Here is an 18,396-nt window from a genome sequence, read left to right on the forward strand (position 1 = left end):
ATTTTCTGAAGGGATGACCGATTCCCAAAATCAAGGACCCCACAATCTAACTCAGTCAGTCCCTCTCGTCTTGTCGTCAGTGTGCACGCGCCGTGAACCATGCGCGCGCGTACGCGCCCGTCGATAACGGTCGGCTTCATACCGTCGTTCTTCAGCACAGCCTTGCAGCCGATGCAGGTGGAGCGTTTCTTGGCGAACGCCATGAGGCCTCCCACCTTGGACGTGAGCACCGTCTTGCAGCGCGTGTGCTCGCCCTCTGAAAGCGGGGGGCACAAGCGGGCGAAGAATCGTCACGCGCATGCAAACGTTTTCATTTAGTTTTTATGTATGTGTAGACATATGCAGGCGCGGTGGAGCACGTCTGCGATCCAATGCTTTGCATGCGGATTAGTGAAACTCCCAAAGCTAGCTGCTAGGTTATAAGGTGGCCAGGAGATGGCAACAAAGCAACATGATTTTTGAACGTGTCTATGGAAACCTGAGTGTTAGTCTGGTAAAAACAAACCACGACCTCCCTCGATGGTGCCGGACGGTAAATCTGTGGTGGATGTGAGCAATGCCATGGAGGGAAAGCCGATTCAATCGGCTGATCCCCTCATGGCACTGGTAGCCACCACAGCGGCCAACGGGGAGCTCTGAACGGATGCGAGGCGCTTGTAACCCCTATGATGTCTCCTGGCCAAACCCCATTCGGCAGAACTAGGAGACCGATCCCGCACACTCGGGGTTCTTCCAGAAACAGCAAAACGCCACTGCGAGTGGCCACGTGGAATGTTCCAATGCTCACCATCCTTTGGGGAAATAAAGGTTATCTGATCTCTGACCCCCAAGAGCAGGTTTGCTGAGCATTTCTGTAAAGGAAAACCCATCAGCCCACAAAACATCATGGGGCAAAGTGGGGATGACTCTGCTGAGGCTGCCGTGCCTCAAATATTGGAAGTAGTCACCCCCTGTGAGCGGCTGGCTGAAGTGCCAACTGTTGAGGAAGAATAGAAGGCAATCCAGAGTCTGAGATTAGGAAACGCGCCGGGCAGAGACAATCTCCCAAATGAACTGCTGAGGGAGGGTGACGTTTGTGTTGAGACTGCTCTATATGACATCATTATAACAGTCTGGACCACTGGACGGGTTCCGCAGGATTGGAAGGATGCCCTGGTGGTCCCTCTTTATGAAGGGGGACCACACAGACTGAAACTACAGACTCATGCAGGATGCTACTGGGCAGTTGAAGGCAGTCGCCCTCCAACAACAACGGAGGACAGAGGAGTGACGCTCAAAACAACTAGCGGAGCGCAAGGCGGCTAAAACACAAGTTGGCACAGTAGGGGGAACCAGGTGGTGCATCGGCCAGTCATCTCAATCAGTAAATCCATGGCACCTGGGTCTGTCCCGTGACCTCCTGCCAGCGGACGTTCGACACTTCACGTGGCCTTAAATTTGAGTGCAAATAGCCTGGCACAACCGCCGTGGTGACGTCACCGCCACTTAGTGGCGAATAGCGGCTGTTGTTGTTGTCTCCTTGTATTGAAGGGTTTACTCCGGGCACTTCACTTAAATCCTCACAAATATCCAATGTACAGCCCTTTTGTCATTTCACTCCAGGATGAAGGCGTCCTCAATCTAAGGCAGATCTGACACACGGTAGGACCAATACCTCGGCCGTGGCTGATCATTGTTTTAATACGGTGGGCTCACACGAAATTGTTTTCCCTAAGACGAAGGTACTTTGCAAACCCACTAGCTATCAACAAAGATTCGTTCATGAAGCCATCCATATATACAGACATAGGCACAATTTCAACCGAGAAGATGGGTACAAACACACTGGAAGGACGTTATCAACCAGCTTAAGTCATAACTGCCTGTAATGTTTCCATTTTGGACTTGGCAGCCCTTCATTTGGTGGAAGCCCACCACCGGGACCATCACTGCCCACTACTAACATCGCCACTAGCAGTAGCCCTTTATTGGTGGAAGCCCACCACCGGGACCATCGCTGCCCACTACTAACATCGCCACTAGCAGTAGCCCTTTATTGGTGGAAGTCCATCACCAGCGCCGTCGTTGCCCTCTACAAGTACCATCACTTACATTAACATTAGCTGCCCCGCCCATGCTGGTGACACTTGGGCTACGCCCATTTCAAACCTCTATAAACAGTTTGCCTTTAGAGACTAACCCCCTTTTCCTGATGACGACCGCTTGTGTTGCGATCGAAACGTCGTAGTTTTTTGTAAACAAAAATTATGAACCTATCTACGTGACTTTACCGAAAGACCCAAAGAATACCTCCTCAAATTGTGCGGGTCGTGGGGGTTATATGACCACACTTCACGACGGGGAACACAGATCTGAGAATATATTACGGCATAGCACATTCCATCAATGGTTGTTGCTACACTGCCCTCTGCTGAGCACAATGTAGCCCCACAGCAGCTTATAACAACTAATTGTATGCATGATGGTCGCCCATCCAAGCACTTTCCAGGCTCCAACACCGCTTGACTTCTGACTCGGCTTGGCTTCCAAGATATGATGAGATTTGACAAGGTCTGACGAGGTCAGGGCGCATTGTGGGTGCCTTGGTCACAGACCACAGGGCGATTTGAGGAGTTCTGACAAAATATGGACGTAAACAAAACTTGAATCAACACGTGGTTACCGCCGTGACGTTCGTGGGTCCCCCTCCCCGCGCGTGTGTGCTCGGTCGGAGGGGACCTTACTCAGCAGGATGCTCTCCGCCTTGTTCTCCCCGAGGATGGGCTCGAATATTCGCAGCAGGGGCTTGGCGAGCTGCTGCTCCAGGTAGTACTGCGTGTCGATGGGGATGTTGTTCTCCAGCACGTAGATCGGGTCCTGGCGAGGATCACACACACACACACAATAACCTTGCAATGCAATGCGGGTTCATATAGCATCTAAATGCGACTGTGTCCAAAGATGATGTGGAGAAAATAGTGGGCCAGTATTGCTTTTGTAGCGATGCAGTAAGTCGTGGGCAGGGGAAAAGAAAAATATAGGTTGCGGAGCCTGGATTTAAACAGGGGCAAAGAATGAGTGACATCACAGTGAGAAAATGTAGACTTGGGCTTTGACAGAAGGGACAAGTCTGTGGAGGATCTTGAAGATAGCGAGTGCTATCTTGGAATTGATCCAGGACTGAATTTGGAGCGAGTGGAGTGTGGGGGTGAAGCGGTCTCCTTTACAAATCACACAAACAGCTCGAACCGGCATGGCCACTCAAACCGGCACACAGGGTGGGCAAGGTCCAGTATTTATCATTTGTGGAGGTTGTTGAGATGGCTGTGATAAGTCAAGTCAAATCAAGTGCATTTGTGTAGCCAGGTAAGAACTCAAACAGACCAGAATTGTCTCATTTGCCAGTGACGTGTTGCTACAATGCAGTTTTTTTTAATAGTGATACATTTTATCCAACACATCGAACTAGGTATCCTCATAGGCTTTCATCTTGTGAAATACAGATATAAATACTGGATTGTTTATTAGCAATAAAATATTCAATGATTCATCAATGACAGAAATTATCATGCTCACTACACATTTACAGCCTTTTGTCAACCAACTGCTGAACGAAGGCCTCTCCGTGCCGTGTGGATCTTCGCCATGCTGTTCGGTGCGGATTGGTGGAGGCGAGAAATGAGGTGGTGCCAGTTACCACTCGCCAATAATATCAGCCATGGGTGGGAATGAAACTCAGGTCGTCTGGTTGACAGCGAAGCGTGTCAACCACTGAGCCCCCACTCTAGCCGAAGGCCGTATGGGGTTATCTTGGTGCTCGGAGATCCATTGTATAAAGGCATCTTTTATATCTAAATTATTATTACAATTATTAAATTCTTATTACCTTATAATATACACATGCGGGTTACTGAGTTTTTCAAGGACACCCCTACGTGCTAGGGATGTTGTACTGTCTGTTGTTGTAATGTTCTTAGCCGCCCCGACTGGACATCTGTGAAAAAGAGCTTTATAGCTCATCGAATTCATCTGGAAAACACAAATATTCAGATTCTGATCTCACCTCTGACTTCATGTATGCCGCCACCCCTTTAGTCGCCTTGACAATAACATAAGGAACGCGGTCTCCCAGGTTGGGGGCACTGCCGGGATCACGTTTCCTCATTCTGCACGACGGATGCGTTCACAATCAAAACATTAAACGCACGAACAACATTCGACTTCCTGAATGAGAGCTCTTTCACATTCAATGCAACACACTGCATTTCTGATTTAGTCTGCAAACTTTCATACACAGCCTCTAAACGCACACACATATTCATACACATGCATGTATCTGCTGTGTATTTTTTTCAGAATAATAGTCCCAATATTTGACCTGTTTGCCATGTCATCACAAGCATTATGAAGCTTATTTGTCAAACCATAAACAGCAGTACACCAACATAAAAATGTAATAGCATATAAAACCAACATCATGCCAAGACGCTTTACAATAATTTGACATGTAGAAAACTAAAAAACTTTTACATACGCCACGACACCCGTGCCATGTGAGGTGCACTCGCACTCCAATCAATTCGGGGCAAATTAGAATAAGGTGACAGAACAACCGCCATTTGTTACGAAGCGGTAGCGACGTCAAGATAACACTTGTTCCAAGTCACATGGTGTGTTGAAAACATGGAACGAACAGAATAATAAGTGTGCAAAGGAGCATGGAAAGACGCATGCTGGGGATTACATTGAGACACATGGATAAAAAAAAATACGCAGGACACAGATGTAATTTTACACATAAGTTACACATAAGTGTCAAAGTTATACTGGTAGGAACCTCCTGGTTACACCAGCCCACAGGGGATTATTGTGTCCGTCCATCCTGCATCCATAAATGGGAGGGGTGGGGCTGGGTGGAGAGGGGAGGGTGGGGAGGGGCTGGGTAGGGAGGGGCTGGGTGGGGAGGGGAGGATGGGGAGGGTGGGACTGGGTGGGGAGTGGGAGGGGTGGGGCTGGGTGGGGAGGGGCTGGTCACCCCGTGGTGCCCTTATAAAACTCAACGTTTAACCTACTCACGCCGGCTTGTGCCCGCCCTCAGTCGGGCATATTTGCGGAATACACCATGCCGCCGTTGACCCTGGCCATTGACCGAGCAACCCAACGTTCCTACCAGCTCCCTCCGCAGGAATGTGTTATTTGTACAAACAAAGAACAAAGATCCTCCATATAGTTTGAACAGACTTGTTGGGGCAAGTGCTGTTAACGAGCACCTATGAAGGCCGCCACGGTACATGAGGGGGTGGGTGGCCAACACCACGCCTAGCCATCGTTGTCTCCCCAGTGGCGATGTTTACACACCAAACCAGGTACTCATTTTAGGCTGAGTCGACCTAGAGGAGGCCCAGGACCGATTCAGATAACAGTCACTGCTGTTGGCCGTTTAGCGGGAATCGAACTCGTGCCACTGGGTTTGGAGCGCAGCGCGCTAACCGTTACACTACCGTTCCCCATTATGTCTATACACGTACACACGTACACGTGCACACACACATGTACACACTTCGGGGAGGCCGAGGACTGGTTCATATAACCGTCACTGTAATCGGACGTGAGCGGGAATTGAACTCGGGTCAAACGTTCACCGAGACACACGCTCACAAGTGCAAACGCCTGTCGGGGGAGCTCGCCACGCCGCGCCGCCCCACTCACAACACCGACCTCTCAGCGAGCTCCACGTGCGCCTGCTTCCCCGCGTACTCGTCCGCCGTGCGCGTCAGCTCCTTGGTGATCACGAGCTGCGAGATGTCGATGCGGTTGCACAGCAGGTCCGAGATGGTGTCCTTGGCGTGATCCACCGCACCGTCCGGGTCCCTGCGTCGCAATGCCGGACGCGGCACCACCACACGTGAGTAAGGGTGAGAGTTGAAACGCGGCGCAACGCGGCAGGGGCTCAGGTGGACGGAGCGACAATGTAACGTTCTCTCACGCTCCAAACCCCACCCCATCGAAGGCGCCATTTCCTTGAACCGGTTTATTTTAGAAAACCGCTCGTTTGTATCCTCACCCTAACTCAAGATTCAAATTTGCCAAATTTGACATATTACCCGGCAATACTCAACTGGAATATACGTAGTAAACATCGCCCCCTACTGCCAAAAACCTTGCAGGACCCTCCTAAAAAAGAAAAGCCACGAGACTCAGTGAAACTTTCCTGGGTCAACAAACAACGCAAGAATTATAACGAGACCCCCACAGCTCCACACTCCACTCCCGAACCCTATACCCCGCCTCGTCTCTGCCTTACTACCCCATCGTTATCTTTTCCCTTGCCACGGCGGCCACGGTAACTTGCTGACCCACCCCAAACTGGACATTTGTGAAAAAAAGCTTCATTGCTAATCGGATTCCTCCAGTCTACATAAAGATTCTGACTCTGAGACCTCTAGCAAAGCCACGCGCGTCGGCCCCCATGCACACAGCAGCCCTTCCCGTGTGCACGGCCATGTACGGTGGCAAAATGGCGCCCAAGGAATGGCCGATGCTGGCTACGATTCTAATTTGGAGATCCAGAGTGCCTCATCGTGGGATGCAGGGTCCAGCCCTCACCTGTCGATGAGGATCTTCTGCAAGCAGGTGTTGATGAGGTTTGCGACGAGCGGAGAGTTGTCTCTGCGCACCGTCTCGATGCCCTTGCAGTCCATCTTGTCGTGCGTCTCTGAGCTGGAGGAGAAGTAGAGGCCTGCGTAGCGCTTCTTGTTGATCAGCAGGTACGGGTAGTACACCTGCAAAGCCAGCAATACAAATAATTATGTATTCATGAAAGTACACATTATCACACTTAATAATTAAGTGTGGTAATGGATATTACTAGTCATGAGTTGCATTGCTAGGTAATGGATGATAGTCATGCATTGAGCATATTGAAGAAGTAATGATGCATCGATTAAATTTGTTTCTAATATTCACAAAACTACGGCGGGCGCCTGAGAATAATTGTCTTAAGATTTAAGCAAATTATATCGAAATGACATGCTGATAATAGACTATTATTAATTGCATAAAAACACAAAACTGTGCAAACAAGAGAGAACAAGTTGAAACAATATAAACAAAAAAACAGACCAAAAAAGAACGCATCCTGAAATTACATTTTTGCTTCTACTGTCATGAAATACTTAAAAATAAGCCAAGGATCCTCCTGAAAAACAAACTGGGCCTTAATCAGGATTTCATGGGTGCCACGGTGGCTAGGAGATGTTAACTACCTAGCCTGGTATACAGGAGGTCGTGGGTTCGATTCTGACCCTGACGCTTGTATATTTTAAGTTTAGAATCAACATGCTTTTTTCAGTGTATTTGATTGCTGTACATTTCCATTTGATAAGCTCCATAGCTCAGTGGGCCTTACCTGGTAAAATCAAAATAGTTTATATTCTTAGGTTTTTTCGGTAAAGTCACGTAGGTAAATAATTAAAATTAATAAAAGTAAAATAAAAATAAATGTAGTGATTTTTTTACTTTTATTAATTTAAAGTAAAAAAGTTTACCTACGAGACTTTACCGAAAAAACCTAAGAATATGAATCCTTGCAGTCACGAAAGCTTCAAATCTAGAACAAAATAGTTTACTTTCGTTTGAGTTTATAAAGACATTATTACTATCAAGACACGTTTTGACAGGGCAGCTGCAAGCTACAAAATGGTGTGAATAATTGGGACGAGGAGACAGCGAGGGGAGATGTGGCGGACCGACCTTCTCGAACTCCAGCTTGATGGGTGGAATGAAGTGGCTGGAGACCCAGGCAGCCGCCTCACGGCCCATCTCCATGCCCTCGGCCACCGTCTTCACGCTGAACTTCACCATCACCGAGTCCGTGTCGCCGTATATCACCTGTGACCGCGACGACGCAAATCTCAATGGCACGGCCACGGCTGGTGTATTGGACCATCGTGTATCACTTTAATGAGAGCGGATCGTGGTGCAGAATTGTTGCATCGCAGGATCGTGAGAGGCCTTTGTCCAGCCCGGCAGTGAATTGATCATGAATGATGATGATAATCGTATCATTAAAAACCAGTGTCTCACCGCCAAAATGACCGTGAGATGATGCTCATATATTCGCTCATGGCTCTAAGTCTATAGTGCAAAATGACATATAATCCTATGGTGGGCTCCAGTTTTTCAACGGGAAGGTCAATTTGTCCCACAAAGGAGTGGCTGTTTGCTGACCACAGGAGGGATGAAAGGCCGAATCAAACCTCATGAAGGATTTCATCTAAAAACATTCCCCTTCCATGTGTTGCTCGATACAATTTTTGGGGGGCGGGGGGGAGGGTGCAGTTAGCGCACTGCTCTTTGAATCCAGCAATGCCAGTTAGATTCTAGGTCACGGCTAACATCAGTGGTGAGCGACATGAACCTTTTCCTATTATTGGGTTCCCTATTCATCAACCAGCACTGATCAACATAGTGAAGTATCGACTGACCTAGTCTAGGGAAGCTGTAACAGATTCAAAGCCTATTATTCGATACAATTACTGCATGCATGTGTAAATTCAATGTATATTATTTAAAATAGTAAAAGGGTACATTATTTAACCCGGTGACCAAGGACTGACTTCATGCACATCCATAAAGACCTAATTATTCAACTTTCACTCTTTTAAAATGTACGTAGAAATGTACGCATGTAAAAAACATCAACCTGGCAGCGAGTCAGTTCCCAATGAATGCAAGAGTGTAAACCGTGAGTCTTTTGAGTGCGGCTGCTCCATAAGGAGAAGAGCGATGACCTGCCTTGGCGTCTGCCTTTTGTCCATTTTCGGTCGTGTAGCGCGATTCCACCAAGTTCTTGGTCGTCTCGATCATCTGACGACCGAAACCTGTAACGCTCTGCAGAGTGCAAAGACCAAGATCCGCGTATATAGCCTTTAATAATGCTGTTGGGGGGGAAGTGCTGTGAGCAACCACGTACATAGGAACGGTGACATGAGCCAACACTAGCGCGTTCGTCACGAGATTTAGTAGGGCTTTCCTGGGTAAACAAGCGCAGCAATAATAATAATAACATACACACACCGAGGCACACACACACACTAATTCCGTGGACTAATTCTAACACTTGCTGTAAATGATTAGAAACTCTTCAGAAAACCACAAATAGATGGCAATAAAATTGACTTTTTTTGAGTTGGTCGTCTAAAACAAGGCTGTGTGCATTATCCATGCAAGATGGTGATGTCACATGACACACAACGCACAATGGGAGGCTGTTATTGTCACAACAGCATCCTTTGCTGTCTTGAATTCGTCTTTTTAATGTATTATTATTCTTGCAAAGACCCCTCATATAGTTATACAGACAAAATGGGCACACATTGGTAGTGAACATCTTTAAAAGCTGGCATGGCATGTGAATGGTGGTGTGGTTATCACCACACCCGGATTTTACACACTACAATAGGTATTTATTTTAAGGCTGAGTCAACTTAGGTGAGGTTCAGGGCTTGTTGTATAACACTGGTCACTAATGCATTGCATTATTAGGAACCAAACTCAAAAATCGGAATGCATAGAGCAGTGTGCGAGCAACTCTGATGCAACACCCCGTACAAACACGCGTACGTACACGCACAAAGACATGCACAAGTGCATACATACACACAAAAAAGCAGAGGCACATACACACACACATACACACACCGTGACACAGAACAATACTCTGCAGCATTCCACAGAAAAAAAACGTGTTTCATTCAGTGGTACATTGACCTTCGCCTGAACTGCCCAATGTTCACTGATAAACATCAGTACCAGGAATACAAAGGTGTGCTGACAACTCCACCATCCCTTGTGTGCTACGTCAGCTAAGATAGGTACTCATTATCAACTGCTGTCCAACACCCTATTGGTAGGAGATAGCAAACCTGTAACAGGACCCTATTGGGTGTCGGACAGCAGCTGTTTGTGATACTCTGCGTGGTCATGGTGCGTGGGGAGCGATAGTGTAGCGGTTAGCGCGCTACGCTATGAACCCGGCCACCCGAGTTCGATTCCCGCTCACGGCCAACACCAGTGACGATTATCTGAACCGGTCCTGGGCCTCCCCTAGGTCGACTCAGCCGCAAATGAGTACCTGGTGCGGTGTGTAAACATCACCACTAGGGAGACAAAGGCGATCGGGCGTGGTGCTGGCCACCCACCCTCTCGTGTACCGTTGCGGCCTTCATAGGTGCTCGCTAACAGCACTTGCCCCTACAGTCTGTTAAGGCTATATGGGGGATCTTTGGTCATGGTGCCAACTGGCAAGCATACCTGTGAGATCTCCAGACAGGGCAGCTTGCCCACTTGGGCACCGGTGAAGCCGTACACCGAGTTGGCACTGATTTTCAGCGCCAGTTGTCGGCCGTCCAGAACCTTCTGCTTGAATGGATCCGTCTCGTTTTTCAGCTCTTGCTTGGCCCTTTGCCCGGAGCACACACACACACACAGACCCGATGGGGTTGTTAGTTTTACCGTGCTCTTCTTCCATTCGGTGTTAATCGTTCATTTAATTAATACGTGGTTGGCTATGAAATTGTGTGCGGCCCTCATCCAACGTGGTAAATCGACTGACAGTTTAGATCACGTAATAATACCAGAATGGGGCTCAATATTACTTCTCGGTGTGCCATTCAATTTAATAATTTTGTACATCTGCACATTCACTCACACCTGCACTCACTCACATGAACACACTCTCAAACACACATACACATTTTCCTCTCCTCAAAGTCTCTCAAAATTAGCTTGCAGGGGTGTTTAATTTATGTTTATAGCCTTCCGACAATGGGTGAAAACCACATGTTCATGGCAAGGGGCCAGCCCTGCCATGGAAAAACCACTTAACCCTTGGAAGACAAAGGCCCAAGTCAATCCCTGACAGGTATTTTAACCCATAACCTTTGGAATTCGAGTCGCACACTCTAACCGCTAAACCATCCTGCCAGATTTACTACCTTGCCTGCAGAAGCAAATCTTCATCCAGTCCCATGTTCATCTTTCCGAGACCAATTTGGAATGAGGGTTTTTGATCAATGATCAAGGACTGCATTGAGACCTTTAAACACATCACACACTCGAGCTATTTCCGTTCGAGTGTTTGATGAATACGGGAATTTCTTATTTAACGATGATATATGTTTACGGAATATTTTAAATTTCTCGCATTACAGAGATATATTTCCTCTAATTTCTATTTGTGTCATTGTTGTACTTTATTTTGTCTTGCTTTTATCATTTTATTGATCCATGTCACTCTTGAAATATCCTGGTCTCTTGAGTTCTCACTTGGTTAAATAACAAACAAAAAAACTTGAAAGCACAGCCTCAAACCGCACAGCCTGTGCCAGGACTGCAGCACAGACTTCACCCCAAGTGTGCTTGGGGTTGGTTAAATATGATGCAGCCAACACTCTGTATAGCTGTGCGCAATGCTGGAAGTACCACAGTTGGGACTCCATGAGTGGGCTAGGGAGGTATGGAGGTCATTAACTTCAGCAACCACAATAAATCCACTGCTGGGTGATGGCCTCCTCCGGCCAGCACCACCTCTCACAGTCCCAAGATGTCGCAATCCACGTAGGACCTGCTCTAGGACGAGTTCCGTCCTTTGGCTGCCACTCCGTTGTAATTCTCAACCAACGGCGTTCATTCCTTTCAGCAAAGTAGTCGAGAGAAACCCTTTAAATTTTGATTTAAAGCTTTCGTGACTGCAGGGATTCATATTCTTGGTTCTTTCAATCATCATCAGGTGTGGATTTCGCACCTGACGATGATTGCTTGTGTTGCAGTCGAAACGTCGTGATAATTTTTTTTTGTTTATTATTTGTATTATTTTATTATTTCCCTTCTACGTGACTTTACCGAAAGAACCATGAATAAGAAACCCTTTAGTATAACCTTATTTAAAGGGGGGATACAAGAACTCCATGGGCGGGGGGCACGATTAGCATGGTTGGCTACGTACGGTGCAAAAAAAGTTCAACATACATACATATGTTAAACAAATGCTCAACGTTAAACAGAACGAGTACTGATATGATCTGACTTTGCCTATCTCCTTCAGATATCACCCCCTACGTACGTGAGGAGAGCCTGCAAACAAAGTGTTTTACTTGGTCGTAAGAATTTGGAAGAGTGGCTAAGCCTCTTAGTAGTGGTTGGGGGGGAGGCAGAGATAGGAACTTGAAAGGAGGGCTAAGCCTTCAGTGGGGGGTGGGTGGCTTAAATAAGAACTTGTAAGAAGGGCTAAGCCTCTTAGTATTGGCTGGGGGGGAGGCAGAGATAGGAACTTGAAAGGAGGGCTAAGCCTTTAGTAGGGGGTGGGTGGCTTAGCAAATAACTTGTAAGGAGGGCTAATCCTTTAGTAGTGGCTGGGGGGGAGGCAGAGATAGGAACTTGAAAGGAGGGCTAAGCCTTCAGTGGGGGGTGGGTGGCTTAGATAAGAACTTGGGAGGAGGGCTAAGTCTTCAGTCGGGGTAGGAAGGGGGGCTTAGAAAATAACTTGTAAGAAGGGCAAAGCCTTCAGTAGGGGCGGAGTGAGATATGAACCTGAAAAGGGGGTGAAGCCTTAGTAGGGGGTGGGGAGAGGGCTTAGAAAGAACTTGGAAGGAGGCTAAGCCTTCAGTAGGGGTGGAGTTCGGGGGGGCTTAGCCACCTACAGCCCCTCCAAATGCTACGTGGCTGGTACGGGGTGTGAAGGCGTACTTCTTTCGGGCAGACAGAAGATTCTCCAGGATTTCTGGCAGGAGCCCCTTGCGCACAGAGCTCTTCACAAATTGGTCTCCAGACGGGGTCTTTATGAAGTCCTCGGCCGACAGCCTGATTCAAACGAGAAAAGAAAAGCTTAAAAATACATAAGTCAGTGTGTTCATAATAGAATGAACGGCAGGATAGCGCTTGTGTCATTTCCACCGATGGTCATGAGCCACACATGTATTGCGGGGAATAGTTTATCAATCGGCTGACCGCTGTTGAAATCACACAAGGCGGTACTCATTCTATTGACCCCAGAGGGTTGACAGGATGACGGGATGAGGTGATCCATGACCAGGATTCAAAATCATCATAAATTTGCAATTGTCAGCCGAGCGCTCCATGATGGATGCCAACAACAATGTGTCACATTTAAATGAAGGGCAGGGCTTTTCAAACTCCATTCCTTATAGCCCAAATATTCCACCACATTGCAAGTATTATTGTTAACCCATTGTAAAATGTGTGCGAAGGGCAAAACCTAATCTGCATTTGAGATTCTGACAACTGGAGATTGAAGGAAAAAATAAATAAAGTTCTTATCTTTTAGATATCAGTATCTTTATTTAGACTGTACCTAATCTCTGTGCATGACCGCAGCAGTCACTAGAAACTACTACATTCACCAAACTGTAACAAATAATTCGATTCTCATGGAATCACATCCCTGAATTGCAACAAATCTGGGACATCCTGGGCAGATCAATCGTTACACCTTCACGACTCAGTAATGAATACAATGATTCATAATAGATTTTTGGGATAGGCTACGTAATGATCTGATCAAAATGAAGTCCTTAAGACCCTCCGACACAGCCAAACAAATTAAACTGGCACGTGTACAAGTGCTTAAAGCGCAAATTATTGTTGTTTCAGTTCACCGGCAAGTTGACGAACAATTCTCAGAACCAAATTTAGCAATGAGATAACACTTTTTATTTTAAACTACGTCGAACATCATCAGGACAAGATCCAACAAGTCAGAAAAACAATCCAGGAAGCCAGAAATGAGGCGTCTTGACGACACAAATGATTCGATTTAAAGCTTTCGTGACTGCAGGGATTCATCTTCTTGGTTCTTTCGGTAAAGTCACGTAGAAGAGAAATAATAAAAATAAAACATAACGAAATACAATTCTCATGACGTTTCCGCCACAATGCAAGCAGCCGTCCTCAGGTGAAGAACAGGGCTGTCGGAAAGACAGCGTCCGAATGAACACCACCAAGCTTGGCAGCGTATATTTAAGCAGGGGTTAGAGGAGAGCGCCTTGACAAAGGAATTTACATATCATATGTAAATTCGACAGCCCTGTTCTTCACCTGAGGACGGCTGCTTGCGTTGTGGCCGAAACGTCGTGAGAATTGTATTTTATTATGTTTTATTTTTTTATTTCCCTTCTACGTGACTTTACCGAAAGAACCAAGAAGACACAAATATGGACATATAATATGTTAAGTCGACAAATCGATTGTACTGCTTTATTGTGGTGCTACTTGCACCTCCGTGCCGTCCATGCAGGCGTAAAAAATAATGCATTCTGGAGATTCAAGTCGTGTCCCTGTACCGTGATAATTCTGCGAATGATCGTTCGAGTTGCCTTCCGTGAGCTCACCCCAGATTCTCGACAACGCCTTTCTGCAGCAGCGTGGTGTAGCACAGGTTGTGAGCCATCATGATGGATGGGTACAGCGACGAGAAGTCCAGCGTGGCGATGGGCACCGTGTAGTATCTGCACGGAACCGGCATGAGTGTCACAAACTAATGCAGCCAGTAACGAAGAACGTCGGCCGACGCTCTGCGTTCAACACGGTCGGCTACGTATGGCGCAAAAGAAGTTCAACATACAAAGGCAAATATCCACCGTATAGCCTTAAACTGTTGAGGGACATGCTATTAACGGGCACCTATGAAGGCCGGCACAGCACACGAGGGGGTGCTTGGCCAACACCACGCCCGGCCACCTTTATCTCCCTAGAGGGAATGTTTACACACCACACTAGGTACTCATTTGAGGCCGAGTCAGTTCACATAATCGTCACTGGTATTGGCTGTGAGTGAGAATCAAACTCGGGTTTCCAAGTTCGTAACGCAAGGTGCTAACACCGCTACACTAACGCTCCCCAACATACATGGAAATCTACACGTGCCAGTGTCGAAGTGTTTTCCAAGCGAGTTTGTTACCCTTTGATCGGTTCAATGACTGTGGCTCCTGCATAATCTTCGTTCCCCTCCGGTTTCACGACGGGTAACAACAGGTCCTGCTTCATTGCCTGATAAACACACACATACACACACAGGCAGACACACACACAAGGGGACAGTGGTGTTATTGAGCACCTATTAAAGCTGGTATGGTAAATGAACAGGATGGTGTGGCAAACACCATAGGTATAAGATCATTATGAATTGTGATCAACCGATTATCAGGTGGATGACTCAATGCGTGTACCACGAAGGTAAGGATCAATCAGTGTGGATTGCTGAAAATGGTGTGGAAAGGGAAATGGCTGAGGGAGGCAGGGGATGGAGACCCAGGACCGGTTCAGATGTCGCTCACCAGTAAAGTTAGCAATTCTAGATTTGAAGCTTTCGTGACTGCAAGGATTCATATTCTTAGGTTTTTTCGGTAAAGTCACGTAGGTAAAAAATTAAAATGAATAAAAGTAAAATAAAAATAAAATAAAAATCACGACGTTTCGGAGGCAACACAAGCTTCCGTCTTCAGGTGGAACCGTCACAGCACGTGCTGAAACGTCGTTATTTTTATTTTATTTTTATTTTACTTTAATTCATTTTAATTTTTTACCTACGTGACTTTACCGAAAAAACCTAAGAATATGAAAATGTTAGCAATGGCCGGCAATCGCACTCAGTTCACTGGGTACATAACACAGAGTCCTAACCACTGCACTACCACTCTTTCAACGTGCAGTGGTTACCACAAGCAAAAAAAATAATTCAGAGATAAAACACACACAGACCAGGGACACTGGTCGCTGAGTGTATTGCGTGTGCGCGAGCGAACAATCCGACCAGCAAACGCAGCCGGAGGTGGATGACCGCTCACCTGTCGGAGCAGCTGCGACACGACCTTGATCTGCTGCCCTCGGGTCAGCAGGTAGCTGAGCGGTACGCCCGTCACGCGCGCCATCTCCATGTAGTTGATGACGCACATGAGTTTCTCCAGAAGCCGCAGCGGCAGGAACGCATCCTTCAGGCAGTACACGGCCAGCCGGCGGCGCGTCTGCTCGTTGCCATTCTGCCACGGTAAAAATCCCGTTGTTGTTCTTCTTTTACTGCTCTTACTCAACATTAACATCGTCAGCCACAGTCAATCCACCACTGGACAAAGGCCTTCCGAAGCCGTCACGATGTAAGAATCCACCAAGCACCTGATTTTACTGCATCACACCATCAATCAACCTCTTGCGCGTGTTCCATTCATTGGCTGTCATTCTGTTACTCCACTTGACCATCCATAACTCGAATTATGATTAGTATAATAATTTGCAGCCAATGTCAATCCACCTCTGGATGTAGGTCTCTCCACATCATGGCAATCATTGAGAGCTGCTTTACCATACTTCACAATGCACGTTGGACAGTGGTCATCACCGATTCAGATGTCTTTCAAGAATGATGTTGGCCATGACAGGGAACTAAATCACTGCACCACCACTCCCCCAATATAAATTACAAGTTTAAATTAATATTCCTAAATTTAAAAATTGCCTATTATGAGAAAGTCCCATTATGTTTTAAGGAATAAATGCTGAAATTAAAGCATCACTGGCCCACTATTCGATAAACCAAGCATATTATTCTAATTACAAGAGTTCTCAGTACTGCGGACCAGCATAGTGGTGCGTAAATGAACGCACCTGCAGATCGGTGATGATGGAGTGCTGCACGTCCTCCTTCTGCTCCTGCAGGAAGTGGAAGCTGACCGCGTTGAGAGTGTACGAGCGCAGCTTGTAGTCTCGCAGCAGCACCTTGCCACACCATCGAGACAGCGCTCAAAAACCCGTACAGATATATTGGCAACCTACTTGCTTGTGCCGATGGCCTGTCTTGTAGCCCCACAGGGTAGCGCTGCTTGCCTCATAGACCACCAGAGCAGCAGTCAACCACGCATTCATAAGCGCTGCATTGCACGTGTGTCAAAAGTCAACCAGTTAAAAACAAATGAGAAGAAAATTGCGTTCAAAACTCACACAGCACAAAATATAAAGAAAGCAAACCTAAAATTAAAATAAACAATTGAGGGGGAGGATGGCGGCTGCTGACCTGTAGGAGGTCAAAGGTTACACGGCCCTCCAAGTTGATGACCTTGTTGTCCCTCCGCCCCATCTGCTTCGACTGGAACGACGACTCCTTGATGATGGAGCGCATCGAAGTAATTCGGCCCAGGAAAGAGAACGTTGACACCTGGGTAAAAAACATTTCAAAGACGTAAAAAAAAAAAATCGGAATTTAAACCATCAACCGTTTTTCTCCACGGTAACAGCGAACAAAAATGCACGTGTGATGGTGCCATGTCGTGACCTTCTCACCCGCAGCGTGCTGGCCCTGTTGAGCAGGTACGGCAAATCAAAGTTCTGGATGTTGTAGCCGGTGATGATGTCCGGGTCAACGATGCGGACGAACTCGGCCCATGCCTAATGATAGGTGTCAAAAAAAAAACATTTTAGTGTTTATGAAACTAGTTCTTCTAACTGGTGAGAGGCTGCTGAGATTCTTAAGGTCTTTTGCAAAACGGGATGAGTACCTGCAGTTAAAAGAGTAAGCGTTTTTACTGATATTTTCTATACAATTATCTTGAATTAAAACACGTATACACGAGGGATTGCTATCTAATCTAAAGTCATGATCATTATTTCAGTCAAATGTATTTGGTGTTCTTCATAATGTAACATCATAAGCTTTCCATTTATTAATTAACGAAGTTAAGCATCAATTGTAGAAAGCATGGATGACTAATGAGCACACTTTTGGTTATGGTGCATCTACAATTAATCATTAAGTATTATAAATAACGATCAACACATCCATTGATTTGATGCAATGTCATGATTCGATTCAACCACCAATTCTGAATCAGAAGTTTATTACCCGAGGAAATATCCCATTGAACGACACAGCTCGTTTTCAATGGTAACTCGCCCAGCAGACAAACACTGCGGCAATTGTTAAATGTATTAATATGATATGAAATAAAAAAAATATTTTAACATGATCTTACAAAACAACATATGTAAATATTCTTGGTTCTTTCGGTAAAGTCACGTAGAAGGGAAATAATATTAATATTATTTTATTATTTCCCTTCTACGTGACTTTACCGAAAGAACCAAGAATATGAATCCCTGCAGTCACGAAAGCTTAAAATAAAGATTTAACATATGTAAACTGTATTCCCATCTCATTGGCATTAATTCACAACATAGTTGTGGGCAGCAAAGTTCTGTGCAGCAAAATGAGTAGCTCTCCTGTACTTCTCAGTCGACGTGTACCACCTTCACCAACCCACACTGATTACTGAGAGCATAAGGGAGGCCCTCATCAAGCAGTGGTTTTGCAAAACGGCCACACGCATATCGTTTCTAATTTTTTCTGTCACG

General features: G+C 46.3%; 1 protein-coding gene across 4 annotated transcripts in view; it reads right to left on the bottom strand.

Annotated features, from left to right (window-relative positions):
* Positions 1 to 18,396, bottom strand: part of POLD1 (DNA polymerase delta 1, catalytic subunit) — a 35,717-nt gene that overhangs the window by 8,329 nt on the left and 8,992 nt on the right. For all 4 annotated transcript variants that reach the window (XM_078597056.1, XM_078597053.1, XM_078597055.1 and 1 more), the window contains exons 10-24: positions 17,329 to 17,433; positions 17,063 to 17,203; positions 16,657 to 16,767; positions 15,843 to 16,034; positions 14,957 to 15,045; positions 14,388 to 14,504; positions 12,727 to 12,840; positions 10,294 to 10,441; positions 8,776 to 8,871; positions 7,732 to 7,869; positions 6,586 to 6,761; positions 5,698 to 5,850; positions 4,043 to 4,145; positions 2,724 to 2,856; positions 143 to 256 (exon numbers count right to left, since the gene is read on the bottom strand). In XM_078597056.1, the coding sequence (XP_078453182.1) occupies positions 143 to 256; positions 2,724 to 2,856; positions 4,043 to 4,145; positions 5,698 to 5,850; positions 6,586 to 6,761; positions 7,732 to 7,869; positions 8,776 to 8,871; positions 10,294 to 10,441; positions 12,727 to 12,840; positions 14,388 to 14,504; positions 14,957 to 15,045; positions 15,843 to 16,034; positions 16,657 to 16,767; positions 17,063 to 17,203; positions 17,329 to 17,433 (1,930 nt within the window). The remainder of the gene's footprint in view (positions 1 to 142; positions 257 to 2,723; positions 2,857 to 4,042; positions 4,146 to 5,697; positions 5,851 to 6,585; positions 6,762 to 7,731; positions 7,870 to 8,775; positions 8,872 to 10,293; positions 10,442 to 12,726; positions 12,841 to 14,387; positions 14,505 to 14,956; positions 15,046 to 15,842; positions 16,035 to 16,656; positions 16,768 to 17,062; positions 17,204 to 17,328; positions 17,434 to 18,396) is intronic.

The sequence above is a fragment of the Lampetra planeri genome, chromosome 8 (assembly GCF_965212315.1).
Source record: "Lampetra planeri chromosome 8, kcLamPlan1.2.h2, whole genome shotgun sequence".
NCBI classification, from domain to species: Eukaryota; Metazoa; Chordata; class Hyperoartia; order Petromyzontiformes; family Petromyzontidae; genus Lampetra; species Lampetra planeri.